The sequence below is a fragment of the Ursus maritimus genome, unplaced genomic scaffold (assembly GCF_017311325.1).
Source record: "Ursus maritimus isolate PB19 unplaced genomic scaffold, ASM1731132v1 scaffold_9, whole genome shotgun sequence".
Classification (NCBI taxonomy): domain Eukaryota; kingdom Metazoa; phylum Chordata; class Mammalia; order Carnivora; family Ursidae; genus Ursus; species Ursus maritimus.
The window spans coordinates 50804998-50826116 of NW_024427107.1; the positions used below are offsets into that span (position 1 = coordinate 50804998).

Below are 21119 nucleotides of genomic sequence, written 5' to 3' on the forward strand. Positions count from 1 at the left end.
CAATAAAGATGTTGGCCAAAAGTAAATTTTGTGTAAAAAGATATTTAATGGCTAAATTATTTTCAAGTTTTTTTTTTTAATTTTGGTTCAAACATTCCATTCATGTCTTCATGTGGAATCTCTTCCAGAACAAGGCTTTAACATAGCCATAGTCAGTTTTACCCTGAAAGTATCATTCATCCCGAACAAAAAATATGGAGATAATAAAATATGAAGAATATTCCTAAACTGTACATCAATATTATAGTAAGATTATAATGATAAGATGTACATTATAAATAGTTAAACATTATCATTCACACTTTACAAATAGAGATTTTTTGTTGCTTCAAAGAGGGACTATCTTTAAGCTTGTCATTATACTATCTGTGATAAAGAATTTGCTAATCTAGTTGATACCATAAAAAAATAAAGGAATTAACTTTAGGGAACAAAGTATAACCAAGAATAGAAAAAATTAACATGCAAAAGGGAAAAAAAGAAAAAAATTAACATGCGAAATTCCCTATCTAATAAAACATGTTCATTCAATAAACTATGCCTTTCTAATGAGGCTGAAAAATTTTATTTTTATACTTTAAAGTAGTACAACTAAATTTTCTCAAATCGGTAAATCTATTTGTTTAGCTATAATAATACAATACAACGTTTTTTTGAACTATGATCTACAAACGTCTGAGGTGCTAGCAAGGAAAGGGACAAAGAGATATTATAGTAGGTCCCCACAACCACTGCAACCAAAATAGATAAGATTTATAGGTTTTTTACATTATGATATTTTATAGAATTTTCTTTACAAGAATACATATTCCATTGCAAAAACAGAAAACCTTAAGTGAATGAAACTTAGCCCAACCAATAATGGGACAAATTGACCCTTTGTGCCCTTAGATGTGATAAAATGGCAAATACAATACCATTTATACAGTATTCTTGTCAAAAAGATTTAATTTGAATCTCATCAGGAAGGAATAATAAGATCGAGAAAGGGACATTTTTGAGGAAAATTGACCTGGATTGTTTAAAAATATTTATGATAGGTATGTGTTAGACTATTCTAGGTAAAAGGTGATTAAAGAGATCACAGATATAATGAGTGCAACTGAAGCCAAATTAAAAAACAGACAAAAATACCAATCAGTAAAACACTTCTGGGACAATGGGGTATAGATTTCGATATAGAAATATAATTAAAAAGTTTTATTGAAACCAGTAAAAAATTTCTTGGGTGTGATGAAAATTGAATTAAAAATATGTAAATATTTTTCATAGTTGCATGGTATTTAAATTTGTCCAATACAAAGTATGCTTACATACTCTTTCTGATTGGATCCTTATAACTAAATGGTGAGGATGATAGAAGGTATAAAAGTAATAGGTGAATTACCCAAGGTATAGCTAGATTGTGCTACTGTCAACTTAGTAAATCTGGAACTATGTTCCCCACAATTTCCTTCCTTGTATGGCCCAAGTTAGAGTTGGTCAAAAGAGGACTTTGTGTGAGATCTAGAAGGTGGAAGTGAAGCAGTGGCCTGACTCAGATCATCAGTAGACATGGCAAAGATGCCTGGCAGTCCCAGCTTGTCCTTTTCCACTCTGCATCCAGCTTGCCTTCCCATGCTGTCAATGGCTCCAGACTCACCACCGGATGCTTGACTGGTAACATAGCTACACTGAAGTAACATCTTTCCTTAGGTCCCCCACTTTGTGGTCATCCTCTGGTGGCTGGACATGCTTGGTTTCTGGATTTCCCTGCAAGCTCCAACTGGTCTACTGCCATGCTGGGCTTCAAGCATTTATGTTACTGAACCTTTTTTTTTCCTCCTTCACCTTCCAGACCTTTACTTCCTCAGCTCATCTCACAGTTGTGTAAGGTGTAATCTGTATAACAAATATCTTATTTCCGTAATGCTGATCTTGGCTCTGTTTTTCTGAACACCGATACAACCAACTTGGTTTTATGGATATTGAAGACATACTTTACTATTTAATAGCTTCCACATCTTTGGATTCCTATTCCAAAGCACTTCCAGTAGATCATAGCATCTCCCCAAACCCACAATAAACCTGTTATTTTTAAAGCATTTGTTGAAGTGGTGGTGCTTGTATATTTGGTTTTTAACTCTGAGTATTGGGACCAGCAAAGTTTCATTGAGAAGTAAAAGGTCACTGTAAACCCCAAACTGATGTTCCCGGGAGACTGATATTTCCTCTTACTGAAGTATTTATTAGAGAGATCAAAATTTAATCATTTATCAAAGAAACAAAAGGGGCATAAAATAAAAAGGAATGTGTACATAAAGGTAATTCTATTCTAGAAAATAATTTCTGAGCTATAAGGAACTTTACAAATAACTTATAGGACAGAAAATTGAGAACAAGAGAGATAAGATAATGCCCACGGACATTCAAATTATTAAAGACAGAAATAGGATCAGAAGAAACAAATTATATCTGTTAGAATATGTGCTTTGAGTCTATTTAATTCTAGAAAGTAACTTCTGGATTTCCCTTTACTGAGGGATGGTCATATGATGGGCAATTATGAGATCAAAGCTCAAATAACTTTTACTCATTTTAGTACCTGTGACCTTGTACCATGCCTGTTTTCTCATGTGAAAGCAAGGTATCTGGTGCATACATGTGCGCACTGAATATTAGCTATTAACTATTACTTAATATTTTGGCTAACTTAGCTATATATATTTAGTTTTGATAAAAATGGTTCATATACTTGAGAAGCTTAGAAATAGTAGAAAAGGGCAAAACACACAGTTATTTAATAAATACTTATTAATGACTTCTAATAGAATGTGAATACTGGATAGTTATCCACAGACTGTTACGGATCTAGGGGAGCACAAAACATCCAAACTGGACTGAAAGTGAGGGTGATGCATTTCTCTGGGAAATCAGTGTAGGGAGATTTATAGGGGAGGGCTCTCAGGTTCAATCCCCACAGCTGAGTGAAGAAATCAGTACTGAACATAGAGAGGATGGGTTCACACACGGTTACAGTAAAGAGCTCAGGTAATCCCAAGTGGAACTCTGGACCTGGGTTGGCCCTTCAGAACTGTCCCAAATTGGGGCAAAGTGTCCTTTATATACTCCTTTAGTGACTCATTGGCTGCAATCTGTCTGCAGGACAGATTGTAACTTTCTTCAGCCACAAGCAATGCTCAGGCAGGAGACCCTGGCTACAAGCTGTAAACCAGCAACATTCCCAGAAGGTGAGAGAAGGAGGGCTATTGTTCTGAAGGGAGACTACGGATGAGTTCACATATCACAACACATACCGTAACAGGTATTGGGGAAAACTTTCTGGAATAAAGGAGAGTATTAAAGATTTAGAAGATGTATCCAAAAAAAGAAGAAAAAAAAAAGATGTATCCAAAGTTGAGTTTATATGTGGGAGTACAGATGTAACATAAACAAAGATACAGAAGGTATAGAGAAATTGCAAGTAGTTTCTAGAACATAATGAGGGGGTATCTGGTTAGGTGAGGTTGTGGGAGAGTATATTAGCGATAGCTGAACAAATAGATAGGGCCAGGTCATAAATACTTTTAAGTGACAGACTCTAATATATAGTTTTTTTTTTTTTTTTTTTAAGAGAGAGCACGTGATTCAGGGAGGAGGGCTAGAGGGAGAGGGAGAGAATCTTAAGCAGGCTCCACACCCACGCAGGGCTCAATCTCACGACCCTGAGATCATGACCTGAGCAAAAATCAAGAGTTGGATGCTTAACTTACTGAGCCACGGAGGCACCCCAACCTACAGATATTTGAACATTGTTGAAATATATGAATGAGGGCGGAGACCAAAGTCAGATTATCTTTTAGAAAAACCATCCCAACAACAGTGTGGATGATATATTTGAGATCATCAAGATTGGAGGCAGGAAAGCTGTACAATAGTTTGGGTGTTAGATGATGAGGACCTGAATAATACTACCTCTCTAGAGGAAGTATTTAATAATTTCACATTAATTGTGTGTTATTTTACATGATGTGTTTATCATGACACTTTCACATTATTTTTTTTCTTATTTATATTCTCCTGGGTTCCATAGATTTTATTTTCTATCTGAGAAAATCATTTGGGGTTTCCTTAGAGGATAAAAGGAAAATATGTGTATTCTATGTACATTTGTAAGCTTATCTATCCATTCAACAACACTTATTTTTATCAGTATGTGTCCAGAGCATGAGAAAGATTTTTTAAAATTAGATTTATATATTATGACCACAGCTATTATAAGTATTTCCAAAATAAAATTTCTGTTAAGATAGAATAATAATAATAATAAAACTCTCAAGAAACCATCTGAATCTAATTTGGAAGAGGAAAAAATCTAGAAAATTTAAAAATACAAAACAAAAACCTAAAACCTAACATGAATTTCATAGCTCTGTTTTTAGTTTACATTTACTTGAGTTTGAGCAGGGGAGTTGACCAAAGTCTCAGTTTCTTTATATTTAAAATGTGTCTAGTAATACCTACCTCAAAAATTCATTGTGAAGACTGAATGACTAAAGTGTTAAAAACCATCTCATAAATTATAAAACACTATACAAATGTTAGTACTAATGCTTTTAATGAGTTATCACAATAAGACATTCCTTCCTAATTCAGAAGGAAGAGAAAAAGTGGGGTTGAAAAGCAGCTCTAACTCAGGCCATGCTTGGTGTTCCTGGCTTGAGTGAGTGATGATACAGGTGGGGAGGGAAGTCACAAGAGTATACTCCCTTTTCAAGCTTCTGTTTGATTTTCTTTGAAAGAGTAAATAAGACCATTTTACAGTGTGCTTATTTTCAGTAAGCTCTCACCAGAACAGGCGCTATGTTTTAATGAGTTCTAATTTCCCATTTGATGCCAACATGAATCTTATACTTAACTGCATGAGAAGGTGATGATTACAGACTTATTTTCTGCTGGGTCCTGGCGGAGAAAGGGCCAGAGCGACTATCTTTATTACAGCAGCATTACAGCACTACAAACTAGGTAGGAGTCAAACATCCCATATTTACGTCTTTCTCCTTCTTTGGGAACAATGTTGCATATTTCTGGACCTCAGCTTTCTTTTCTTGACAACCCAGAGAATTGGAATTAAAGTATTAAGTGCCTTCTGGATTTATAATACGGAGTCTCAAGGTTCAAAATTCTCTCGAAAAAGAAAAATGGGGATCCCAGAGTGTGAGGCTCACTCTTATCTGGGAAGACTTGCGTTTCAATCATAGATCTGCATCAGATGGGTGACGGTCAGAATCATACAGCAAAGGAATGGGAAATGCTCAATGTGGGCAATGGGGCATTCTAAGAGGAAGTAAGTGCTCCTTCCTCATGCACATGCCAGAGTGACAGTCACAAAATGCACTCTGAAGCCTGCTTTGGATTCTGACAATCTTCCTAAACCTGTCCATGAACTCTTTGTCTTAATACCACCCCTGCCTCACAAACCCATGCGCGTGTGTGTGCACGTGTGCATGTGCGCACACACCCAGACACAGACACGCAGAGACACACACACCTATCTACCTACTAAGAACTGAGAGACATTTTGGAAAAGAACCAAAGCAAATTTTTCAGGAGCCTAGAAAAAGACCAGACTAATTATTTGCTAGTCCTATTGTCAGGCTGTCTGACATTAGCCAAGTTTCATATAGTTTCAAGTTTCAGGTCAAAACATTTACATAAGAGTACCCCTGATGTTTTACAGTGGTTTCTCTTGTTATAAAACTCCCCAAATATTGACCTCCTTGGAAACATTTCTTCTTACACTCCATCGCATTTTATAAATGTCTCTTCTTTGGTTACTTGAGTTGCCATTATGTACACCCTCACTACCCTCCCATGAGACAATGAAAACCTTTAGATCCATTTCTCATCCCTCTGTTTGGTGACATCATCACTGTTTGTTAAGAAAATGATTCTTATGTCTCCAAGGATCCAATCCCATGCATAATCCATTAAAATGAGATGTGTTCATGAAAAAGCTGTAGATTCAAACTCTGCAAGAATAGTATGTCTTCAAAAAGATATAAGCAGCAGAAACGGTTGAGCTACAAGACGACCACACAGGTTGGAAAAAGAGCAGAAGGCTTTGGTTGCTGTCATTGCATTTTGCTTGAAGCTATGTACCAATGCTTTACTGCACACAATCATGTTTGCAAGACTGATGTAGAGTAGTTACAATATGGAGAGTTAGAAATCATTGCAACGTTAATTTACTGATTATGAAACTCAGTCACACACAATTATTAAGGACCTGCTCTGTGCCAAGTATTGCATTAATGGGTAGTGATATAAAAGTAATGGAAATATATTCCCTGTTCTCAAGGAACGCCGGCCAGTTCTTTAGTGACCTAGTTAGTTACAAAGCTGGACTGTGAGGTCTGGGAGACTAGAGATCTCATCATCCACTGCAAAATTAGCAGTGCCTAGTAGGGTTCCTGGAACACAGGAGTAACACAATAAGGGTTTGGAGAATGAATTTACCATTACTTCCTTAGCCATTTTTTAATTTTTTTTATCCTAGGGTACAAGCTGCTCATTGAAAAAAAAAATCAGAGATGTTAATAGGAAAGTGTATAGTTTGTCCGTTTGTACATCTACAATGATATTGTGTATATTGATGCCATTATTTGAATTTATTTTTACCTTCACATTATTTACCAAAAAAATTCTAAGTTATGCCCCACCTTATCTTTTATGTAAGTCATACAAAAACACATTTTACCTCTCCTTTGTCATTTTTAAAATAATGCGAAAAATAATAATTTAAGAAAGGTAAATAAAGTGTAAGTAGAAAATCTTTTGATAGAAAGTGGTACTTATTTCAAGCCACTGAGTTTGAGTCAATTCTCTGTCATCAATTTTGTACATATGAATTCATGGCACCGATCTCATCACAGTAACAACAAGAACTACGACAACAATAATATTGTGCTGGACTCAATTCTTCATCCTCTAGCATCTGAGCCAACATCAAAACAACCCGTCCGTGAAAACTGAAATTTAACACTTTTAAGAAGTCTTTACCGAATTTTTTGTATCAGTACCATAGGCCTAGACAGCCTAATTTTCATTTGGAAGCATAACTTGCTTCATTTCTGTCTTCACACTTTTCCACTGTAACTCATAGGTGGCAAGGCCCAAGGCATTTGAGCCCCACATGGAAGGAGGACTCACCTGTAGTTCTGCTTCTCGTTTCCTATGTGGAATCTGTCATATTGTGAATAGGCTCGGTTTCCTTCCCAATCCATTAACTCGATTCTTAGTGTGTACTGCCTCTGACTGGTTATGGCAAAAATAAACTCGTTCCCCAGCCAATATTCGCCAGAGGGATTTCCAAAACCCTACAAAAGGAGATAGAGATACGGTTGTTATTTCAGAGAAAACCTCTTATCAGGTTCAGTATTAACTACGTTCTAAACACTAATAAAAACTTCTTTAACAGTAAAGATAATTGTTCACATTTTTACACACTTTTTTCCAATTATTGACTCAATACTTTTCTGCTATGCTTCCCTCCATTGGCCCTTGTGTTGAATTCTTATTACAGTAAAAGGCTGATAATCAAATCTGTGTGGGTAAGAGGATTTCGGATTAAATGATTCTGGTTAATAGGTGTGACCAGTAAACACTTCTCAGTCACAGCTTGCTTTTGAAAATGTTTCTAAAATACTAGTTAATGGAATATTTTGAACACAATTTAAACATTTTCAATGAATGTTATCAGGGTATTATCAGAGAAGTTATTTACCATATTATTGTTTCTGTTGTTGTTGCTATTACTATTATTATTTAGGAGTCAAGTTATGCTTAGATAATAACTTAAACATATTACTAGATCCTTGACTTTTCTAAGTTCAATATTTTCATTTTTAAGTATTAATAAGCAAACCTGTAAATCCAGGACTAGAGTCATTTAAATGCTTTACTGGCATGGATTTGTGTTTTGAGGCAGAAGGTTGTCACGTAAGAGCTAGTGAGTGAACCTCGCTGGCTGCTCTGCACCTGAATCTTAACATGGCTCTTGCTCTCTGCAGGGGAATCCCAATTATGGTTGTTAGTGTTCAAAAACTCTTTCTTTGTGGGGGAAAAAAAGTGGTCCCCAAAGGAAAGCCAGCTCTTAATGTTGGTTATGTTAGTAATAGGAAAATAAGGAACCCTAAGAAAGTTCTGGCATTCTAGATTTGGGTATTCAGTTTCTGATTCCCCAAAAGTATTCCTTGGTAATGCTTGAAGTTGAGTATAATTCTTGAACTACACGTTTGTCTTACTGACCAAACTGTGAGCTCCTTGAGGACAGAAGCTGCGCTGTACTTGTGATTAGTGGGATGTTGGTATACACTGGGTACTCCATTATGCTTCACTGATGTTGGAAGGAAGGAAGGAAAAGAGGGAGGGAGGGAGGAAGGAAGGGAGGAAGGAAAATACTATAGCACTTTATAATGACATTCAGAGAAGTAATCTTAAAACATAATTCTTGTCGTAAGTAATTTGGCTAGTCTCAGGGAGGTGTTTTTTTAAAGTGCCCACTGAATCATAATCACTAGAGCTCTGGCTGGAAAAAAAAAAATCCTGGCTCCACACTGAATCAAAATATTTGAGAACCAGCCCCATCGCATCCAAACAAGCTCCCCATTTGTCCCTGCGTACGTTAATATTTGGAAGGCACACCTCTAGTGTCTCAGGAGATACTCTGAGGTTTCAGAAAGAAACTGATGGTTAATTGAGGTATTCCTTTATAACGGTTTTACTTTATCCATATTAAGAAGTATGAGGGTGGTACCAAGATAACCACAGCAATCCTCCATTTCTCAACACAAATGATAGAATTTGGAAACTGTGTGTTTTTTTAAATTTAATGTATATCAACTTTATAGAATTATAACTACAGTAGAAGTATTGTTTTTTTAAAAGATTTTATTTATTTTATTTTAGAGAGAGAGAGAGAACAAGGGGAGGGGCAGGGAGCAAGGGAGAGAATCTCAAGCAAATTTCATGCTCAGCATGGAGCCCAATGAGGGGCTCGATCCCAGGACCCTGAGATCATGACCTAAGTCAAAACCAAGAGTCAGACACCCAACCGACTGAGCCACTCAGAAGCCCTTACAGAAGTATTCTCAACTGCCTTCCCCTTTAACAAACCTAACACGTGAATCAGTGTTCTCCACTGATATTCTTTAAATATATTGATGCCCAGAGTAAACTAAATGCATTAAATACATTTGTACTACTGTCTCTGCCAACTGAGTTACTTACTAAATGTCCAATGTGTTGGGTCCCCAAACCGTTTACACCAGTTCTGTTATTGTAATGATAAGACTCATAGTTTTATGTAAATAAGTTAAATATTAGTGGGAAAGAGAGCCATTTGTTTTGTTCTGTTTTGTTTTTGATAAAACTTAATTCAAACATTAGGTTTGCTCAATAAAAGCAAATCACTAAAAAAATGCTTTTGAATTATGTTTGTTGCAGCATCTCTAAAAGACTGGGAAAATAATAAAACATTAGAGGATTTTAACTTACATTGCTTTGTGTGTGTCTTACTCGCTCTAGTTTAAAAAAAAAAAAACGGAAGGTAGAAATTTGATGCATTTAATTATGGGAAAGTTCTAAGAAAGAACCACTGACCCAGAATTTCAGGTTTTGGCCCAACACTTTAAAAAATGGGTAAGTGAAGATATAATTGTATACTTAAAGTTAAAATGAAATGCATTAGTATATGTAAGCACACTTAAAGTTATTCTCCAATTTAACTTAGTTTTTAACTAACTCAAACCCTTAATTCAGATTGCACTGGGTATATGCTCCCCTGAAAACCGTCTCCCTATAGCTCAGAGCAAAGATATGGGACCCATAGAAGTCAGTGTTCCAGTGTTCCCTGTTTCTCTGTTCCTAAGATGCACAAGTCATACTTTGCCAAAGTTCCACAGTGGCAGGGAATATTAGAGCAATTTAGGATGTGCTAAGAATTTTACACATTTTCGTGGCAGCGGGGCTACATACCAGAAAGAAGAGTGAAGCTTGCCTTCTCCAATGAATAAGCAAAACAGAAAGTTACAGGGCACTGAAAGTCAAAGAATTAGCACATTCTCAGTTGCACCAGCCACTGGGAAGAAAAAGAAGACTGCTGGGACTTTCCTTGCATTTTCTTCTCAGCTCAAACGTGTCAAAACTCTCCCTCTAGCCACTGGAGGATTCCCTCTTGTGTGTAGTTAGAAGGGATTCAGCAATTACACTAAATGTGAATTTCAGGAAGCTGGGAATGATGAAGTGCTAAGTTTTAGGCCACATTATTTCCGTGCTGCTGAGAGCTCTGCGTGGATAAAACTGTCCAGCTTCCCTAGGGAAGAGGGCAGTGATCTCTAGTGAGCCTCAGAGACGGAAGAGCATTAGTGACATTCCAGTGAGAGCCTCCATCCCCAGCTTGGCGTGCAGGCTTCTACCTCCTCTACGTGGAGATTAACATCCTTTCCTAAACAGTTTGCTTTTTCTGAGTGAAAAGAGAGGAAAAAGCAACTGAAAAGAGAGCAACAAAATTAGATTTTAGAAATAAAAATTCCATTTCATGCACTTCCCAGAAAAACTGTCTAAACATGCTCTATTGTGGGAACAAAATGTTTGGCTACAGTGAATCGAAATGGCTGTCAGAGAGATAGGGTAGAGGAAGCTTTTGAAAAGCTGAACGCAGCCATGCAGAAACAACTGTTTCATCATAGAGATGAAAAATAAGTCAAAGAAAGGAAAATGGGTTCCCACAGTAGTAAACTGTCTGTTGGATCTATCAGGAGCACTAGCAATCCAATGCCTAGGAACAAAGGCTTAGCTTTGATTAAATAACTTCTACTCCCTATTTCTGCCCCAATTTGAAGCCTTGCTCTGCCCCATACTTGCTGTGGAATCTCCAATACTACCTCTTAGTCTCAGTTTCCTTATCTGCAAAACAGGGATTAAAAATGTCATTTCCATATACAGTGTTGTGAGAAAGAAATAAGATACCTAAAGCATTTAGCTCAATGCTGATACAGAAGAACAACAAAAATCCTGTTGTTGTTATTATAGTTAAAGGATATATCATAAATACAAAGTAACTTTCTGTTTACTTGCCTCTCTCCCACCAGACTGTGAGCTATTTGAGGAGAAGCAGGTTTCTTTCTACTCTGTATGAGAAAGGGAACAAAAATAGTCCAGGATCATGTCTTAGCCTGCAAATTAATAAGGGGATACTGAAACAATTATTTAAAAGGCTTTCAGATGCTAGGAACTAATGTATTCTTATGACAAGTTGAGTGCTGGTTTACGTAAACGAGCACTGTCATTTCAATCCAAGAAGTTAATTATTAAATAAGAAATTAAAACCAACTGGTTGACACTGGGGCTAAACCATGCCATAAACCAACACACAGACTACTTTTTATTCTCAATTCTGCTTCCTAAGGCCAGGGAGAAGCTGTGTCCTCCAACTCTCCCTGGGTCCTATTTCTTTTAATCTCTTTCTCTCTATATTTTGTAAGTTTTAGATCTACAAAAGAGGTAATTTTTGAGATCTTACACTCATGCCAATAAATTGATAGTTTTGACATTTGTTTTCAACCAGAACTGCATATCAGAAACAGCTGTAGAGCTTTTTAAAAATATAGATGACTTGGTTCCCACACAGAGGTTCTGACTCCATACCTGGGATGTGCTTAGAGATACATTCATTTGAAAGGTTCCATGGGTGAGTGTGCTGTGTACCACAGGTGGATAATCATGTAAATATGGTACAGAATAGCTATCCTGAGTGCAGATAAGGAAGGATAAATTAACCAGATCAAATTATATGAGTGGTACACAGGAAAGAGAGAGGCATAAAACCTCATCTTCATATGGAGCTCCATATTAGTAGACACGTTTTGATTATGTATTACGGGACTGTCCTTGAAAAAAATGTATATTGATGCCTGAAATGCAGAGATGGCCACATCCCCTAAAAAAACAGGTTCATACATTACTACACTTACCATAGGTCTATATTTTATTCCAAAAGGAATGTCTTTGGCCTTTTGTACAAATACCTACATAAATAAAAATAAAAGCTTATACAAAATTAAGGCCTATGTTAAAAAAGCAGCAAGTCTCTATCAAAACAATAAAAAATAGTAATAAAAACAGAATTTCTTCTTTTCTATAAAAAAATTCAAACAATGCTAGGTCATATCCTTCCATGAAAACTATTACGTTTAGTTACTTCAATCACAATCATATGCAAGATTTTGATACCATAATTCAGATAGATTGTTAATCTTCTCCTTTAACTCTTTAATAAAAGGCAAAAAAAAGACACTGGAACTTATTAACCTAGACTAATGCTGACTTAAAGTTGTCTGTAAAAACCACGTATTGTTAATAAAAAATGCACACACACAGAAGAAACATCGATAGTCATTAGTTTTTGCCAAGACATGCAGAAATATTCAGTTTTGGTTATATGTTTCCAAGTTAGTAAAGTAATTGTCTGTGATACTTTGTTGCTTTTTTTTGGGTCTGATAATGCTCATAGAAAGTGTTGACTTTCTATAGCTGAAACACAATTGAAACCAGACACAGTTAATGTATTCTATGGGTTTCCTCTTTTTTCATATAAACAATTAGAGAAAACAGCTATGAAGCAGGGTTACTCATCTGTGGCTTTTCAGAGGTGCTTGAATACACAACTTAATCATGTATCTCCCCTAACTGCTGAGACACTCAGCCCAAGAAAGATCAAAAGAATGATTTATTTCAACATTTTAAATTTCTTATATATTTTTCTCTTTTTAATGTGAAGATGTTAAAAAGCAGTTGAAAATATGCTCTTAATTTCTTTCCAGAAACAAAGAACTCCCAGAAAGTATGGTGCTCAGACTGAAAACTCTGTGTCAATAGGAAGCTCTGTTTATGGGGGTAACTGTTTTCAGTACAAAGCCAGGTTGTCTCCAGGGCTTTAGTCACTACCTTCTATAAAGTTAGGCCACTAGGGGTACTATTTGGAACTCCTAGCTGGATTTGGCTTCATATATGCAAAAGTACTGCTGATAAGTGTTATTGCTGGAGGCCACTAAATGGTATCCTCATGGCTTGAAAGAGTTAATATAGTTCCCTAAGTGCCTCATTAAAAAAGCCCACTGCAGACTTCCCTCTCTGCAAACATCTTTACGAATCCATAAACCAGATTTTGCTGAATCCCCTCATAAGGAAGGTTAAGTGAAAACAAAGCTCAGGTAAAAGACTTTTGTAGGCTTAAAGCCAATGTTAAGAACCAAACACATTGCAAATCTTTCATGTTGAGAGAGGTTTAAAAATAATAAATCACAATACGTATTTGTAATTCATGTGTTGATAATTTTAACATACTGTTCTGGAAACCTTATGAGGAAAGAGGCAGTCCATAGATAACAACCAGAATGAAGGGAAGGGGAGAGGAAAGGCAGAAAGGAAGGAGGGGTGAAATTTTATTTCTGTACTCAGTGCTCAAGAAAGAGGTGAAGCATCTTAGCGTACACCAGTAGATGAGTGAAGACTGAGGAGGAAGGGGTGCCTGCCAAGCAGCTCATTTTCCCAAAGGATGCACACCCTAGCAGCCAGTTCTCATGCAGGGAACAGAAGTGGGAGTGACTGATAAGAATGAGCATGTATTCATTCTTTTTGGACTCATGATATTTGGTCTTTAGGTAAAAAAACTCTGGAGCAAAACAACGGAAACACTTTCTACCATGTGTTTTGGTGAAAGTTAACCAAGTTGTGACATGCGATGAATTCTCTTAATTAAAAAAGCAGTCAGACTCATTTTTGTCAAAATGTATCAGATTTCTGGAGCTTATCTCAATTTTCTGACCATGTAGAATGGACATTCAGCTAATAAACTGTTCTAGTTTAAATGAAATAGGATAGTCTATTTTTTAAAAAAGGGAGCAGGGTAAACTCCCCAAAAACTGTAAGTAAAGAATAATTCAGCCTGTCAAATGATGAAAAAAATTGCTTAAAATACATATATCTGGTAAATACTTATAAGACATGAATCAATGCCGTACTTCATATGTTAGTCTGTCTTACTTAACATGCCTAGTTTGCCAAGGTAGCAGATGCTAAGAGATAATAATTCAGCATTTTGGAAAGTCACCACGATGATAACTTTATATTCATTTTTCTATTATCATTAATATTAATAATAATGTATTTCAGATTTGCCTGAACCTATATTATAGTCTGATTCTCAGATGACTTCTTCACATTCCATTTTAATGATGAAAATAATTGTGAGTTAAGGTAGTTTGCAAGATAATATTCTTGGCAGAGTTAAGTAAAAATTTTGGAGTCTTTGATGTCTTAATCTTGGGTAATAACTACTGTTTATTAAAAATTTAGTGTGCCAAGTGCTTTATTTATATCTAATCCTCACAACATCCCTGCAAGGCAGGTGAGGTATTATCATTAATGCCCCCTTTTAACTAGTGAGGAAGTTAAGGTATAGGTTAAATGATTTGCCTAAAACCACTCTATTTGTAAATGGTAGAGGGAAAACTCAAACTGTTGATATAGACATAACGCAAGGTCCTTTTAGGAACTTAGATTAAATTTTTCCCATATGTTCTTAGAATCACATACTCAGAAAGAGACCTTAGAGTAGAACCAATATTCTCTGTACAGTCCTGGCGATTTACTTTCTACTGGGGTTTTTCCACTGAAGAGAGGTCCTCACCACTTACAGTCCATTCATGTTGGAAAGAATCATTAGAGTGTTTTGTCTATAAGCAGTCAATTTTGCCTCTCTAAAATGTTCTTCCTTTCATTATGGAGCTTCCCTCTTTAAAAAAGTGTTAAAATAAAGCCTCTAATTCAGGAAGTCTAGGATGGAGCTTGAGATGCTGCATTTCTCATAAGCTCCCAGACAAGGCTGGTGTTGCTGGTTTCTGGACTGCACTGTGAGAAGCAAACTCTAGTACATCCACCTGCCTCCAGTCAATTTAAATAGCCATCAGACAGGTGTATATCTAATTCCTTTTTTTCCCTACAAGTTAGAGCCCCATTGATTCATTTTGTTTGTACCTCATAGGATAAGTTCATTTGTTGGAAATCCACCAGAATTTAAAGCATATTCTTGATGTAACCAGACTACTGCAGACACCAGTGAGTGCTGTATTTCTTGAGACTACACACTATTAAAGTAGCCTGAGTACACTGGTCTTGGTTGCTAGTAGCCAACAACACAAAATGAGCTTATAGCCCAGTGAATCTCTCCAGACTTTCAAATACCAGGTTCTCTCTCTCTCTCTCTTTTTTTTTTTTTAAGATTTTATTTATTTATTTGACAGAGAGAGAGAGACAGCCAGCGAGAGAAGGAACACAAGCAGGGGAAGTGAGAGGAAGAAGCAGGCTCCCCGCGGAGGAGCCTGACATGGGGCTCTATCCCAGGACTCTGGGATCACACCTGAGCAGAAGTCAGACGCTTAATGACTGAGCCACCCAGGCGCCCCCAAACACCAGGTTCTTAAGCTGATTTGTCACTTTTATCCTATATTCTCACTTAATTTTGTGTATTTTTGGTCTAGGTGAAAGACTACATTTATCTCTGTAGAATTCTATCTTGTTGGCTGTAGCCTTCTTTTCTACCTGGAATTTCATGGGTTATTGAAGACATCAGGTTCCAACTTTGTATAACTCCAAACTTTATTAACCTACGTTCATAGTGTTCAACTGGGTATCTGATAAAAAATATTGTAGATACAGAGACACCACAAGGGACCACCCCTTTCATTTATTAAAATCCTTTTAACTGTCATTGGCCAAATATGAACTTACTAATGTATAAACTGTGATGCTGATTAACTAGTTTTTACACATTTTTTAGAAGAATATCAAGACAGAACTTAGACTAGTACAACATGCCTCTTCACCTTTTCTTTAAATTCTGAGAGGGGAATTTGTCAAAAATTGGTCAAGACAAGAATTATCCAGAACATTGAGATGTAAAATATGAGAATAAGTCCATAAATGGAAGCCTTTTCCATTATTGCATCTTGACATTCTGTCAGATTTTAATAGCTAATATTGTAGGCATTGACTATATGATTATTATATTATGCATTATTTAAATCATCTACTATATTATCTTGGAAAAGCTGATCTCCCAACTTGCTCACTTTAGTTTTAAAATGGAGACAGCTAGCAGGCTTGATATAAAAAATGAGTAAGAATCTATGTACAGGGCTAGCTCGTATTAACCATTGGAAACTTTAGCTATGATGATAGTGATGGTGACCATGATGTCTGCTATTATTTTGGAGACCCCTAAGGAACCATACCTCACAGTTCATACCCTTGTGTACTCCTCTCATCTTGAATGTGGACTGGGCCTGTCAGTAACTTTACCAAAGAAAGCAGTGGAAGTGATACAGTGCAATTTCTGGGTATAATAGACCTTAAAAGGATGTGGAAGCTTCCATTTTTGTGTGTGAGGGATGCCAACTGACACATAAGAAGTCTGATGATCCTGAATCACCATATTTAGAGAAGCCCAACCCTGCCACACAAAGGAGCTCTTAGTCAACACCCAGCAACAACTTACCAGCTACGTGAGTGAGGCCACTGTTAGCACCTCTCCATAATCCACAGCCCCGCACACCTCCCTTGTCCTGGGTCATGTACCTAGCCTGGGTCTGAGTTCTAGCTTCCCCCACCCTCATTCAACCAGGAACAAATCCAGATAATACATAACAGTTCACCAAATAATTTCAGTAATATATTTTTTTTCCTGATGCACATATGGAAATCATCTACTGAAAATGATTTATGAGTGTTTTGTGTTTAATAAAAATAATGTGACTAATGTATCATTTTATTTTTAAAATAGCTGAAAAACACCTAAAAATACAAGCACTTATCACATAGTGTGGTGAAGATAACTTCATGAAAAACATCAAAAACTATTTAAATTATTCGATCTTACCATTTTATATTCTTTCCAACCTCTTTGGAAATCTAGACTTCCATCTTCACGATGTTGTATTACAGTCCAACCTCCTCCATTAAGATCCATATTGCAAAATACCTGAGAGACACAGGGAAAATAAAGTCAAGTGAAAATTATGTCTGTTTTAAAGAAACAAGTATCAGATATGTTTCAAAACAGAAATAGGATGGGTAGACCTCTAGATAAATTGAATAAAAATTACTATGTTGAAAGATGTTAGATATCAGTTATTTTGTTTTACATTATAATTGTTTCTGATTAAATTCCATCATATAACTTAAATTACTTGTAAAAATTTAAATCACTCAACTGAAGATTAGCTTAGTCTCAGATTATAAAAAATTTTTTAAAAATCTCTGTCTTAAATGGTAACAGGCACTTAGGTATGTTAGATTTTTAAAAATGCTATCTAGGTTTCTAAAATTAGACCATTTTATTGTTAAAACATAAGACTTAGAATTCTTAAGTATTTACATTAATTGAAATGGTGACATAATAATAATAAAGGTTTTGGAAAAATAATTTTAAAAAAATCATATATATTTAGCTATTACATATTTCATTGCACATTAACTCCTATACAGTTACATACTACAATAATTATTCTTGATGGCTCAGTATTACATTAGAGGCAAAATTTAGTCCACAGCATATGGAGAACATTTTATTTGCTTGAATTTTCGTCATGAACAATAATAGGAGAATATGACATTCTGTATTTCTTTTGACTGTGACAAGCATTTCTTCCCCATGTGGAAAATTATCCAACACTTTCAAAGACTCATGCTCATTTCAATTATTCTAAAACAATAGTATTTAGAAATTGATTCATTTCCCCAGAGTCCACCCAAGGAGGGAAACATATCTGTAATGCAATTATCTTTAGAGAGTAATCACTGTAATTGACATAGCACAGATGTGGCAGTTCCATTATTCAAGGTCCCAGCTATAGAGAACACCATTCCCCAGGCAATTGATGACTAAGGCATTTTAGAGGCTGCCTAAAGGTGTAGATATGATGCAATAGTGGCAGACAGGCTCAAGTGTTTTCCCTGAAGCCCTTAATTTGGAGCACAAATGGCTAACAGGTATGAAAACAGTGGCAACAACTGTCATTCAGAGGACAAATTGTCCGTGTACTTCCTCAGAGTGAAAGGAACTAAGAGATCCATGCCTCAAGTCGTGAGCATATAAATTACGTAAACTGCTCTCTCAAGGGCTCTTCCTCTACTTTGACAACAGTCACTGATCTGTATGTCTTTATTGTCCCTAGGAATTTACTCACCTCCAAGATTATAAATTGAAATTCCACTCTCTGTCTCAAGGTTCCCCCTTGACTAATCCCTTAACCATTTTGTACTCCCTCTTTGTCCTCAACACAACTTCTAGCTAGTCTTTCCTCTTCCTTAATTCGAATTGATTCATTCACTTATTTTTTACCTAATTGGTATTTTTGGGCACTGATTCTGTTATAATTAGGGATACTATGATGAACAAAATACAGATCCTGCCCTCAAAATGTCTGAAAGTTTCAATAGTGACTGTTTCTGTTGGCTTAAGGAGATATAGGAGTTCACAATTTTCCACTCCAGTGACCTGAAGAATGATCTAGACAGTGATCTAAATGAAAGACTTAATGGCAAATCTAACATACAAGAAAAGAAAATGATCATGGTCTTGGACATAAAGAATCTGAGGTAGCATAGTCATCCAAAAAGGGGGGGGGTTCACCAATCAACTGGAGATGATCTAATGGAGGTAGACCAAGGATAAGAACATGAATAATAGGGGCGCCTGGGTGGCTCAGTCGTTAAGCGTCTGCCTTCGGCTCAGAGCTTGATCCAGGCGTTATGGAATCGAGCCCTGCATCAGGCTCCTCCGCTGGGAGACTGCTTCTTCCTCTCCCACTCCCCCTGCTTGTGTTCCCTCTCTCACTGGCTGTCTCTCTCTGTCAAATAAATAAATAAAATCTTAAAAAAAAAAAAGAATACGAATAATAAAGGAATAAGAAAGGAATCATCATTAACAACATGCTTGCTGTTAAGTGCCAGATAATTTAAACACTTCATCTGTTATTTTCTAACTTATCTCATGACAGTGATGTATGTATGATTATTATCCTCATTTTTCAGATGAGAAAAAAATTCTTAGAGTGTTTCAGTAACTTACCAATGGTTATTATTAATAACAAATCCTGGATCCAGGATTTAAACCCCATGTCTATCTAATTCAAAACTGTACTGGGAGTAATCTGCTTGAGAGCAGTAGTTGATAACAAGAATATGGATTATTTAAAGAAGTAAAGAAAAACTGGGAAGAGATGTATATGTGCAGGAAGGAGGAGGATCCAGGTGAACTGATGGAGGTAAAATACAAATAGGTAGGCTGGGACTAATACTCTGTCACTGTCCCCAGTGCCTAGAACAGTGCCTAGCCTATAGAGGGTACTAAATGAATATTTGTTGAATAAATAAAGATGCAAGAAGGAATGACAAATAGGAAAACCTGATTAATGCAATGAAAGCTGAGGATGGATTTTGATTTGGGGAAGTGATCCACTTAATCGAATATTCCAGAGAAGTCAAGACAAATCAAGATTAAGAAAATACACATTTAAATTTAAAATGAAGTGGTCATTAGTGACCTTGAGAAACAGACTGCATAGGTCTGTAATGGCCAGGATGGGACTTTACTGGCGATACTTAAATAAGAGTCAGTGAAAATGTCAAGGAAACATTTTGCTAGAGGTAACTAGTGTCACCTGATTCTTAATGAAATTTTTACCCTGCCTTGACTGGTTAATCCAGAATTTTGTTCCAGATTTTTTTTCTTAATGGATACTAATTGCCTGGAACTTTGCTAACTTGTGTTTGCAAAGCTATAAATTCCACTTACATACTCAGGGAAAGGAATAACTACATTAATAAATACATAATGTGTAGAAAAAACTATTCTTCACAGTTTTGTTATTACTATTATCTATGTTATTAGAATTCTATGCACTTACAGTTTTATTTATTTATTTATTTATTTATTTATTTTTTTTTTTTGCACTTACAGTTTTAAAATCATTCACAAATTTTAGAAAAAGACCAATTTCCTTTTAAACAAACATATTCAGTGACTTGAGCATGTTAAGATGTGCTAAAAGCACTTCCTAGATAAAGGCCCAGAGAGAGTCGGAGCTACATGGGGAGGCAGAAGTTTCCCAGGCAGATTATTGTGTTGGAAGCTGAGGTGCAGAGAGGGTAAGAGGTTGGACATACGTTCCACAGTTCTTATAATGACTCAATAATAGCAGTAATAATAATAGCTGCTATTGTAGAATATGGTCACAATAGAGCTGAAGGGCATATTGGTTAGGGGCATGGACTTGGGTGCCAAATTACCTGTGTTCAAATCCCAACCCTGTTCTATCACTTAGGTCTTTGCAAGGACTAAATGAGTCAATGCATGTAGAATATTTAGAATAGTGCTTGGTACATAACAGGCTTTGCCATGACTCTCATTTCTTAGATGTATTTTACATATGAGACAGTATTTACATTATGCATTATATACTCTGTATATAATATCTTACATATTGTAGCATAGTTTACTATAATATATACCATTGTATATAATTTATTGTTTATAATAAGAATCATATGGAATGTACAAAATCAAAACGTCGTAGTTCAATAAATTGTCCTTAAGATCACCAGCTTAATAATATATTAATATATTTTATATAATATACATTTTCTACAATATATATTTTCTATATTTATGACTAACATAGTAATATAATATATAATATAAATATAATAATATTGACATTGCTAATCTCTGAGCATGCCTCTTTTTATTACATATCTATTTAAGAAGTTGGATTCACTCTAGCCAAAAAAAACAAAAAACAAAAAACAAAACCCAAAAAACATGTTATTTCTAGTCAGAAGAAAAATAAAAAAGCCTATGCTTAACAGATGAAGGAAGTTTAAGAAAGTAGGTGGTTGGTTTCAAAAGATTTGAGACATGAAAGGACTTGAAAAGTTCACTCGCCAGTATTGTGTGGTCTGTGTTATCTGGCGGTGTCCTTCCTGGAGACAAGGGCCCCGCTACATTTACTATGCCT

General features: G+C 35.9%; 1 protein-coding gene across 1 annotated transcript in view; it reads right to left on the minus strand.

The window, feature by feature from the left end:
• Positions 1–21119, minus strand: part of ANGPT1 (angiopoietin 1) — a 244948-nt gene that overhangs the window by 25684 nt on the left and 198145 nt on the right. Inside the window, exons 6-7 of the mRNA XM_008689254.2 lie at positions 16979–17080; positions 7192–7358 (exon numbers count right to left, since the gene is read on the minus strand). Coding sequence (XP_008687476.1) covers positions 7192–7358; positions 16979–17080 — 269 coding nt within the window. The remainder of the gene's footprint in view (positions 1–7191; positions 7359–16978; positions 17081–21119) is intronic.